Source organism: Lagopus muta, chromosome 5, assembly GCF_023343835.1.
Source record: "Lagopus muta isolate bLagMut1 chromosome 5, bLagMut1 primary, whole genome shotgun sequence".
NCBI classification, from domain to species: domain Eukaryota; kingdom Metazoa; phylum Chordata; class Aves; order Galliformes; family Phasianidae; genus Lagopus; species Lagopus muta.
Genome location: NC_064437.1, coordinates 58,167,326 through 58,179,241, shown reverse-complemented (window position 1 = coordinate 58,179,241; position 11,916 = coordinate 58,167,326). Strand labels below are relative to the sequence as shown.

Genomic DNA, 11,916 nt, shown 5'->3' with positions numbered 1-11,916 from the left:
GCTCCGCGGGGCGGGACGCGCGCACTGCCCGCCAGGCTCCGGCCGGGCCGGCCGGTGTGCGCAGTGCGTGTGCGGGATGTGTGCGAAGAAACTCGGTGCAAGGGGTCAATAAGTATCTGTTATCAGGCGTTTGAGTTTTGGGTAAAGGGATCGCAGCAAAGGCTGGAGATCTCTGTGACTTAAAATGTCTGCGTTTTTGTTGGCTGATCACTTCCATCCCCGAGGGTGAATCAAAACAGTTCTGCCAGTGTGCACTGCCATGTAATCGCATTGTGGAATTATAGAATGGCCTGGGTTGAAAAGGACCACGGTGACCATCTAGTTTCATTCCCCCTGCTGTGTGCAGGGTCTCCAACCACCAGACCAGGCTGCCACATCCAGCCTTTGGGAACAACGCTAATTAATGATACAGAATATTGGCAGGAAAGGGTGCAACCAAAGGAGGATGGAGTGTCCTGCTGGGAACAGAACTTCAGCAGCATGTGAGCTGACATGAAGCTTTCTTGCTGTGAAAAGTTTCAAAGAACGATTGAGCCTCAGCAGACCAGAAAGGGCAGGAACTGGCAGCAGTAGAAACTATTTTTAAATGGAGAAACATCAGGCCTGCCTTCTGCAGTGGGAAAAGGTAAATGGGAAGAAGGCTGATCGGGAGCTGTAGGAGGTCAATGCAGCTTTGCCTACAACTCGTCAGGGCCTGCGTGAAGGTTTTGTAATATGGTAGCAGGTGTAATTAGCTCTAATGTATGGTATCCAAGTGCTTTGGAAGTAGCTGGAGCACCGCTATGCCACATGCTGAACAAAGGACGGTCTAAACAACATGTCATGGAAATAGCTTTTTCCTGGTACGAGTTACTCAGAGCAGTTGTGTAATTACAGGAGTGAATGATATCCTGTGTAAATCAGACACACCAGGAGGAGCCAGGCTGCAGCACCAGCACCGTGCCCACTTCCTGATGTGCCCCGAAGACTCACAGCAAGCCCGAGAATAAAATAGTTACTTAATGAAAGCAATTCTTAATGAACAAAATAATAACTCTTTATGCAACCTTGCCATTATGTGGAATTGCATCAGCTTGAAGTAATGACATTACAACAGGCTGTCTTGCTGATAGATGCAGAGCAGGGGAGCCAGGCAGTGCTGCCCCTGCTCCCAGCTATATCCCTCCAGCTGAGCCTGCAGCACGTTTTATTGCCACCTGTTTGTTCGTGTAAGCCCTCAAAGTGGGGATGCTGCCACTTGCCACACCTGAAGCTGAGAACATAGGAAGGATTGCAAGCCCCTGTGGTGGACAGAGCTATGAAGATGCTGTGTATAGTTAACAAATTCCAACTAGAAACTGGGAAATTACATCAACGCTTTTATTTTCTTAGACAAAAGAGCCCAAAGCCCCACCTGCAACCTTTTGGAAGACCAGGGCACATTCTGCTGCTGCCTCTGCAATGCAGAGCTGATGCCTGCAGCGCAGGCTGAGGTGTATGACTGCTTTAGGTGAGTTCCCTCACACAGAAATTGCCTTCCGTCCCATCTGTGCTTGCCGAATAGGAGCTGCTGCTGGCTCACCAAGAGCAAAGCTAATTCAATCATTCGCATTTAATTTGCAGCACTTCAGGGAAGGCTCACTGTGCCGCTGCCGTTATCTTTCCTGAGTATCTGCAGCTGCTCCTGGGGGTACGGCAGCGTTGAGACGGAAATTTGGCACAAGTTTGGTATTCTGAGAGAGGCAGAACGGCCTGAGGCACAGCGCTGGGGCTGCGGGGAGCCGAGGAGGAAGAGCCCTTCTCATCTGCCTGAGGGAGAGCTCCGCTGAGGAGCCACATAAGGAACGCCGGTAGGGCTGCGGGCAAAGCCATGTTCGTTTTAACTTTTCACTACTCCGTGCGACGCTCGCGCACACTTGAGCGCCCCCACCTCTCCAGCTTCCGCCCAGCCCTCACCTGCCACCTGCGCGCCCCCGCGCACCCCTGCGCGCCCCCGCGGCCCCACCCCCCCGTAGCCCCGCCCCCCTCGGGTCCCTCCGTCGCGTCGCCCGCCGCCATCTTTGTTGATGTGTCAGGCGGCCGGGCTGCGCGGCCATGGGGCGGTTGGCGCGTTCTCTGTCCGCCTCGTAGCGAACGGTGAGCGCCCTGCGCGGGGCGGGCCGCGGAGGAGAGGCGGGTGAGTTGGGAACGGGGTGCCCGCGTGCCGCCGGCTCTCGGCCCCGCTGCGTTCTGAGAGGCTGTAGAGCGGGCCGGGTGAGGCGGCGCGGCTCAGCGCTCGGGGGCCGCCGGTGCCCGCGGGTCTCGCGGCGGCTTCCTGGAGGCAGGCGGGGGCACTGAGGGCGTCCAGGGAGGCGACACCGGTGCGGGGCGGTCAGCGCTGCGCCCCCTGAGCAGGGACTTCCCTGTCCGCCTGCTGAGCGGGCCGGGAGCCGCTTTGTCTCTTGACAGCTTTCTTCGTGCTGCTAATTAGGTCGTGCTGTCTGGTTCTGCGGTGTTCCGTGATTTCGCTGTGCGGTTACGAAGATCAGCGGCTGGTGCGTTAGCAGGAAGGTCGTGTTCCAGAGCCGCTGCAGCGCTGCCGTACTGTCGTTGTTTCTGCATTTGCGGGAGCTGCTTGTTCTTCTGGGTTTGGAAGCTGGAAGCTTTGCTGTGACTTCGAGATGGTCACGGTGTTGGAATGTGGGATTGGGCTTACGTCCTGCCTAACAACCTGCCGGGGTGGGTCTGATAGAGGCGTGCTTGCAGGGAGGTTGTGCAGAGCAGGACAGGATCTCATGTAAGACTGTGATCTGTATGTAAGGTGGGAAATGTAATAGTGTGCCTCTATTGCAGGTTGACTGTGTGTTGTAAAGTTGGTTTTCAGGACTTAAAATGTGACAATCGGAGCATTGAGAAATCCACGTGACTGCTGTGGCTTGCTGTGTAAGGTTACAGCTGAAACAGCATGAAAGGCAGCTGTATTTTTATATTGAAAAGGAAAGGTAATCACTCTAATCACCAACTCCTGGGAGTGCTTATGTTGCTGTTCACTTTAGAGGTGGTTGAGCTCTGAAAGCATAAGAAACTGGAATTCTGAGGGTGCTTCAAGAGGCGGTCCAACCCAAGAGGTGGTATTTATAATGGTATTTATAATGCCATCTATTTCATTAAAAAAAAAAAGTAAACTTGGACTGTATTGCCTTTGAGTTCTTCTCTTTCTGAAATCCTTCAGTTGTCCTTTCTTGGCTTTAAAACAATATTTTCTATTGTTTTGAAAGGCTTACTTGATTTGGAATTGCTGACAGATATTTATTGGTATGGTGAGATTTGCTCTTTCAAAGCATTGAGAAGAGGACTGAGAAATCAAAGAATACAGAGGATGGTTTATTTGGTCCTGATAGCTATGTTGCTTATCACTGCCTTAGGCTAATATTGAACTTCCTCAAGCTGACTTTTTAAAGAGCTGTGAAAAAATAGTAAACTTTTTTTATGGATACCCGATTGCTGTTAGGCAAAAGGCAATATGGTGAATGACTAGTCTGCAATTTTTGTTAATATCTGGGCTCCAACAGTTGGTGACGTCCTATACTTTGTTCTGTTTTGGCTTCTTCAGAATGTATTTTTCTCTGCAAAAAACAATATTGGAAAGCCTACTGGATAATTTATCTTCCAACCATAGACTGAGACTCTGCTGCCTCAAATGAAAGCAAAAAAGTCTCCTTAGAAACAAACCAGCCTCTGAAGATTGGAAGTGCAGGAGAAATCACAGTCCTGACTTCAGGAAGTGTATGAAGTATTGTAGATAATAGTTCCTCTCATATTAACTATCAGAAGTTCATTCTTTCTAGAGCAAATGGCTGATTCATTCAGATTTTTGAAGACTTCCTTATTTCTGTTTGTTTGTTTTTCCTTCAGGGATGCTGGAGAAACTCTGCAAGGAGTTCAGATTTGGAAACAGTAGTGCCTTACCATCCTCATGAGTGGTGTTTTTCAGTATGCAGAGGTCAGGCAGGTGGTAATGCTGTGGTTGGTTGTGTTCTGGAGATGCCCTTTGAAAATAGCCATGGATTGCAAATGTACTGGCACCTTTGGTGCCCAGCAAGCTAAGGCTAGTATCTTGTGTGACACTACAGTTTTGTAAGGTGTGCCAGTGTCTAATTTGTACCTTACAGAAAAGGCTTATTACTCAGTGTACAAAGGAGAAGCCCTGTCATAGAACGTGTGCTTTGTCTATGTTGTGATCTCAGTCATAATTTGCATTTCTTTCCTTCCCTTAATGCACTCTGTGTTGCATAAATGATGATATCAGTGTCAGAATGTGAATGCAGACATGACAGCGATAATAACTTGCTGGCTGCTAACTTAGCCTTGTTCTGAACAGAGTTGAAGGCGTGATTCTAAACCTCCTGCAAGGTTATCGAGGCGCTGTTTCTGGTAGTGCCTTTGTTGCTGAGTGCTGTAGGTGAGACTAGTTGGCTTGGAAGAGTTATGTACTGAAAAACAAGTGTCAGAAGATTACAAGTCTGTGCGTAATCCCTTAATTATTGAAGTTTTATTTGTAGTTTCAGGTAGAAGGAGCCTGTTAGTAAATGTTTTTCCCTGAGACACGGGCTTCTAACCTTGTGTCTAGTATGTGAAACAACCAAAAACCTCAGCCTCGCAGCATACCCAATGACTTGTGTTATAATGGGGAACAAATCCAGTCCCGCTTGTTAAAGCTTAACAGGTAAACTTTATTTTAGAGTTGTGCTGTTACTTGGTACTGAATATGGAGTTAATGTGACCATGATATTAACCACTTGAAAGAGATCAAGAGAAAAACCTAGCAATACCTTGAAGGAATTCATTCAATGCTCAACTACTTAAGTGGTGACTTAAGCAAAGTTGAAATATGAGTAATCCTTGTCTTCTAAAGTACTTGACTCATGCTAAAAGAATTGGTGGTGATACTGAGCTTTGTACTTTGACACTGCCTTGGGGCCACACGATCAGCATTTATATAAAGATTTGAAGAAACATAATTGAGCTTAAGTATTAAACTGATAAAAGCAGCGAAATCTAGAGAGTATCCACTGTGTATACACACACATCTGCTTCTCTCTCTCTCCAGGAATGTAAATCAAAGCAAGTCTTTGTGTGAGCTGCAGCAGGGAGCTGTGTAAAGTTACGCCTGGTCTGGAGAACTTGGTGTTCCAGCACAGTCAGCTTTGCTGCGTCTGCAGTGAATCACACAAATCCTGTCTGCACTGGAGTCCTCTAGCTTTTCAGTGTAGATGGGACCGTTGTTACATCTTCCCTCTCAGCACTATTGGCTGATACCTCATTAAGTCCTGTGTATTTTGCTCAATTTAGAACCAGTATCTTGTATTAGGTCTAGGGTGAAAGTAAATTAATGGTGAGGGAGTCCAGTACAGGTGGGACTCAGGTGTTTTCTTCTGTTTGCTACATGGTACACTGTTGGACTTCTTGTGTTTTGGTTGCACAGGACCTCATGGCAATCCTCTGTCAGTTCTGTGTGGTAAGCAGGAGGTGTTGGTGAACATCATCTCTTCTAGAGCTGTTCAGTTTCTGGCTTTCTCTTAAATATTTTGATGTTTTTTCAACTCTATTCCTTATTCTGCTATTTCATCACTTCTAAAACTGGGTGGCATGCCGTTCTGCTTATGTAACTAAGAGAATAGGTGGCTTTTTTTTGGCTTTGAGTTTATGTCAGTTGCTAGTTTGTGAAATGTCTGGCCTTGTGCACCTTTCCATCCCTGTCCCTTTTGATTTAGCTGAATTGCATAGTGAAGGAGGTAAGTTTCTCTTACTTCAGTTTGCCGTGAGTTCAGAAACCAGTACAGATAGGGAAGGTTAGTGAGTTTTACAGGCCATTTGAGGAGACTAAATGTTTAAGGGTGTTTACCCAGATTTTTATGGTGAATCTCCAGCGGAGATTACTTTGGTGTGATAACATCTAGAAAAGCAAAATAAATAACAGCAGCAATTGGTCCAGTGCAGAGCTTGAGAAAGGACTGAGAAATAATGATTTCAAATTACAATGTAGAGATAATTGCTGTGAAGCAAGCTGTGGGGGGGGAACAGTTCTACAGATAGGTGTTTTCCTTTAAATCTACTGACTTTGTTTAGAGGTGTCATTGTTTATTTGGTTTACAGTAGAAGCTACAGTGGCACTGTGACTATATTCATGCTGAGGTGACATCCATCCTGAGATTCCTACCTTTGGCAATGTGAGCTTCTTGTGTCAGTGGCACCAGACTTCTGTTGCTTGTCCATTTGCCTGGCCTGATCATGGTACTTCATACCCTGCAGACTCTTGGCATCATCTGCTCATGAGCCATGGAATGCTTAATCACTTCTCCCCTTGTTCCCCACCTACACTCTGAAATGTACCACTGCAGCTTTGGGTCATTAGTCTTCAGTCCGTTGCTTAAAGGAAGTCTGAGTGCTCTGTTGTGACAGATATGAAATGAAGATAGTTTTGTAAATTCAGGTTATGCTTCTGCTTAAAAATAAGCTTTTTTCTAATATTATGGGACTTTGAATGCTCTTCAGGTTTCCAGAAGCGGAGAGCAATGATGTGAGAACTGTGGCTTTGTGATTTATTATTTAAAATTGTGTGCATGCTCATTTGGTGGAGAGGAGGTGATGCTGTCTTTGCAAGTGGCTCTGCTACAGGGTCTCATAGCACAGCTATGGGGGAAAGCATCTATCCAAACATGATGCAGACCCTTTATTGTCGAAAGGAACTGATGTAATTGATTGCAGCTGACCATTATATTGTCTGATGGGTGGTTGAGTATGTCTGCTGTTCAGTAAACTACATTTATCATATTAACTTCTTGCTAACAGAATATTTACTCCTCGTTCAGAACCTTATATGCCTCAAAATACTTTTCACTCTTGTAAAATCCACTCTGCTTTGAACAAATCTTTGTTAAGTGTGTGCACTCCAGAAGCATTGCTCCTTCCCTCCCTTTCTTGTCCCCCTTTCTTGACTGTGTAGCTCTGCTTTGCGGCCTGAATATGTTCTTTTTCTGTTCCAGCAGTGATTTTTATCTTGTGGGACCTTCACAGCCAGTCTGTTTGCTTACAATACCACCCTAGGCACACACTTCTGTCCTTCTTTGCTCTATTTCTGGTAAAAGTCCAAATGTGGCAGTTCCCAGATGACAAGATACAGTTCTTTTTTTCCCTTATTGACAGTAAATTTCCTCTACAGCCAAGCTTCAAAAATACTTCCTGTCGTTCTGTCATTTAGTTTCCTTTAGAAATGTCCTGAATTTGGCTGAAATAAAGCCTCTTTGTTCTCCGTTTTAGAAGGTAAGAATGGCATGGCCTGGCTCAAACTGTGTGTTTTATGCAGTGTAACGTTCATAGTGCATCTGCTTAGGAAGTTCCTTGTGGTCCAGGATTTAAAAGAGTTGTGTTTGTGTTTCTTAAGGAGACCGAAAAGACAGGCAGTTGGAAATGGCATGGCATTGAATCAAGTGTACCAAGTTGTTGGTGCATGTCTGTAGTATTAGGCCAGCAGGCTGTATAAGGTTGTGTTCCCCTTAGGGTTGTGCAAACAGTGGGAAGCACATGGGGAATTACTTTCATTGTGAGTTATTTTTCATTGTCAGTTATCTTTCAGTGGCTGGGAAATATGCAGCAGAGTGAAGATTTTTAATGGTATAGTGGATTGCCTGATGGACAGCCCAAGGAAGAATGTGTCCTGAACATCTTTAATCAGTAGGGTGTATGTGCTTGTCAGCAGAGGAAAAGGCAGGATTGCATGTTATAGAAACAGCTGGTTTTTTTCCCTTGGTCGGTGAATGGACCCTGAATTGAGAATTTGTTTTCGCTTTATGATAGATAATAAGCAGAATGAAACAGAAGAGGAGAGCAGGAAGGAGAAAATGCTTTAACTTGGAAGTTAAAAAGATAGATCTTAACTCTCTGTTAATACAGAGGAAATGCAGAATTCTTAAATTTTCAAACAGTGTTCTTCTAGTTAAGTTGGATAGAGGAATTAGAATGGTGGTTCAATGTAGGTATCATCTGAAATGGTTTTTATTCATAATCTTGTTAATAGAGTTGTACCCGCAAGAAGCTCCCTATTGCTAGCATGTATTCTGATACCTATGCACTTATTGATAGGAATGTCTGATCACATGTTACACATTTGTTCTATATATACTGATAAATCTTGGATTAGTAAACAGGCAGATAAATGTTCAGAGATACCATCGCTGGCTCTGCTAATTCTTTCTCTTTCCCTGTAAAAATAGAATTATGAGCAAGTACCTAACTGACATAATACATCATCATAGCAAGGATACAGTACTGTAGTTATCTATGCACGTTATTTCTGAGATCACACTGACGTGGTGTAGCACATTATGCGCTCAGGTTGCAGAAGTGAGAGCAAATCTTGTCTAAGGAAAAGAGCTGCTTGACTTGTCTGCTTAGCAGCTGGATTTAGTGGGACAAGTTAAGACCTTTATCTTACTGGCTGGTTAGTTTACAGATCAGGACTGTACTGCTGAAGTAGCTAAATATTAAACATTATTTGACTTGATTTTTAAGTCATTTTAAACCTTGAGATAGATTGCTTGCAGACAGTGGAATGTAAATGAACATAATCCAAATGAATTCCACTAGACTGTAAGTTTTGACTTCTTACATGCAGTAGTTTTGCAAGCATTTTTGTATATTCAGACCTTATCTGAGGTCAGGGCTTAATAGTCTCTTACAGCGCCTGCTGCTGAAGAAGACCTAGAAGAATTTTTGTCTCTGTCACTTTACAGGATTGTGTGTCAGGGTATTCAATGTTCACTCTAGATCATCAATACCTGTCTTGTAGCAGATGCTTAACTGAAGAGCTTGAATGTCTGTCACATCAGGGTTTCTTATCACTTGATTAGCAGTGTATGGAGGATGTTTCTCTGTTCTAAAGACAGTGAGTGAAAAAAATACTGCTCATTTCCTGAGTCTCTGCTTGCTTTCACATATGGATGTGAGACACGACTTCCTTTAGAAGTTGCTGTGTTGTTCATTCACTGTATCTGCAGGCTATCAAAATCTTCCTGATTTTAATCCCAGTCAGTTTTGCTATCAGCAATTTGGCAGACAAGCACATCTCAGTTACAGTAGCATGAGAGAGTTGCAAGCCTTCCAGTGACAACCATGAATGTTCTGTGTGCTGTGGCAGAAGTTAAGCTACTTCTCCAAGTACCAATGTAATAGCTAGACTGGACATGTGCTGATGCAGATTTAAATTTAATTACTGCAAATCCTGTGAGATAATGGTGGAGGATTGCGTGCTTCTTTGAAGAACACATCAGTGAGAATCAAAACAGTCTCTACAAAAGAAGAAAAACCAACCTACCCAAGTTTTGGTTTTTGTGAACGTGACAGTATTGCAGTGTAACAGTGCAGTGAGGCATTGGGTGGGTTGTGCTCTGTTCCTGGGCCCAGTGGGGCTGCAGGAGAGGCTGGCTGGGTGGCCGTTCCTCCTTCTCTTATCACCACGTTTTGAATCGGGCGTTACCTCTTGCTTTGCTTTCTGTTTCTGCTGTGGGAAGACGCAGACAGCTGCCTTCTTGGCATTGTGCATTAGGACAGGAACCTGTTCCAGATGTGTGCAGGTAGGGAGATGTGAGACAGGCTGGGAGGAGGGCTGCTCAGACCCTCTGTATGAGTGCCAGGCCTGGCAGGAAACCTGAGGGCCAGCGCAACTTGGCACGTGTTGCACCAAACGTGCTGCGCTCTCCGGAGATGACTGGGTATTCCAGGCATGTATGCAGGCATGCTGGGGCTGGGTCTGTCTTGAAATGGTAATTGGAGACATTTCCTCCTAGGGTGTTCCATAGAGACTCGGTGGTGGTTACATCCGGCTGTGGTGCGGGCAGCAGAGTGGTGGTGTGCTGGTGTCAGGTCTCATAGGGAAGGGATGGTAGAGCAGGTACTTCTGTGCTGCTCGGCTTCAGTCACTGAGGAAGGAGGAGCAGGGCAGCTGCTTGAAGCTGGAGAATGCAGTGTGTGCCTGGCAGCACTTGGCTTTCACTGATTTCTAGGTGCAGGCCTGCAGGCACCTTCTGAAGATAGTGCTAAGAGCACCAAGGTATCTTCTTTTCTCCATGCAGTATTGGGTAAGAAAGTGAAACCCTAGATTTTGGAAGAGTCATTTATAGCAATATGTTAGATAGTAGAAGGTGGATACAAAACATAGAAAAGCCACCAGCTACTGTCTAATTAGGTACCTGGCTTGGGATCTGCTAATTTGCATGGTTGATGTGAATGGGTAGCATTTCATTTCTGCTGGCTGCAGCTAGCTTTGTGGTGTCGATGCTGTTAAGTTACTTTAGCATGAAGAGTTTTGTGTACGAAGTGGGAGCCTTTTCTTGACAATCATTGCAGTTTTCTGTCTTATCTGCTCTATTTTGGTGCCTGACGTGGATGGTGGCAAACTTGGGATATGCAGGAGACCTATTTGATGGTCAGGGTGGGCTGGAATTGGCAGTTACTCCAATATGAAGATAAACTGATAAGTTTTATTTCTATTTCAAAGATAGTAGTTCAAACATGAAAACTTGTCCTATTTAGTGATGGTAGGAGAGGAGAATTGTGTAGGGCATGAACAGCTTCATATAGATGTGAGTGGATAAATGTAAAGTAGTTTGGCATTGGAAAGGCTGGGGATGCTTTTAATGTAGTAACTTGTATTCTGGGCAGCACTGAAAGGTTAAGCATTCAGTGTTTCTAGACTTGCTCTTAATTTACTCTTCATGCTTTAAAAGATCAGTGCAGTCACTGTTTGATTTTCCCATGAGTTAATTCAGAACCTAAACTTTGTTCACACTTGATGATAGCCCATCATACATGGAGTCAGTGGTGTGTTATTGCTCTGCAATTACTTGAATTATGCAAATAATTTTATTTCTGCTTCCAGAGACATTTGTATTAGTCTCTAACGTTAATTCACAGTTACATTTGCTGAAGGAAATAAGATGAAAAATGAGTGTTCTTGCTAATATACGGTTTCTATTTTTCACTTGTTGCTGTCTTGTGAGGAGAAATATCATCTGGTTTGCTGACTGGACTGGAAATTTTAGATATGACAAGCAACCTGCAAGCTCCCATGCCTCATCTTACCACTTCTTGTGGGAGTTAACTGCACTGGGCAGCAGGGAGCAGCTTTGAGGCAGTAACACATCTAACAGCGACGCATTTGGGGGATTTGATAATGCTTTAGGAAGTACATCAGAAAGGGCTTAAAATAAGCCAAAGATTCTCTCTGATCATTGCAGAGAAAGTGCCAGCAAGAACTTAGACAACATTGACTGCCATTGAAAAAAATTGTGCTTTGGCTTTATGCTAATACTGCAGTTTTCTACGGCCAGGTCTGCTGAGTGTGGGGACTGCAAGCTGTGACAGGAATGTGAACAACTGCATCATTTGCACATTATTTCATGGTTATTGACTCTTAAATCCACTGGTCTCAAATCATTATTTTTAACAGCTTTTTAATGAAGTAGGAGCAAGTTCTGTTCGGCTACTATCAAGCTGAATAATTTTTCTTTTAGCTGCATTCATTTTCTTTGCTGATACAGGCTGTCTGTGGGTTTGGTTTGTTTTTAGAGCAACAACAGCACGCTGCCGTTTTGTTACTGGGAGAAGTTATCAAAAAGTAGAGATACCCAAAGAGCAGTTGTTTGGGCTGTGCAAACAAAGTGGATGGATTTGTTGGCTCCAGGACTGACTGATGTGTAAATATTTGGAAGCAAAGGAGTGGGGTGATGGATTTTGCTAATATCCTTGTAAAGCTTGGGAAACTTTCACAAGTTTCACATGGTTTGTTATATTGAAAACACCCACGTTCCCACCTCTGTGTTCATTTGTTGCTTCATTGTTGTTCCTATTGGTTTGTCCTGTTGGATGGACGTCATGGACAGGATGCATCATTCAGATTTG

General features: G+C 44.5%; 1 protein-coding gene across 2 annotated transcripts in view; it reads left to right on the top strand.

The window, feature by feature from the left end:
• The first annotated feature begins 2,002 nt into the window (after positions 1–2,002).
• The window catches only part of CCDC186 (coiled-coil domain containing 186), a 29,920-nt gene continuing 20,006 nt past the window's right edge, over positions 2,003–11,916 (top strand). Inside the window, exon 1 of one of the 2 annotated variants that reach the window (XM_048944755.1) lies at positions 2,003–2,155. In XM_048944755.1, the coding sequence (XP_048800712.1) occupies positions 2,046–2,155 (110 nt within the window). In that variant the 5' untranslated portion in view covers positions 2,003–2,045. The remainder of the gene's footprint in view (positions 2,156–11,916) is intronic. The other variant, XM_048944756.1, reaches the window with a different exon arrangement.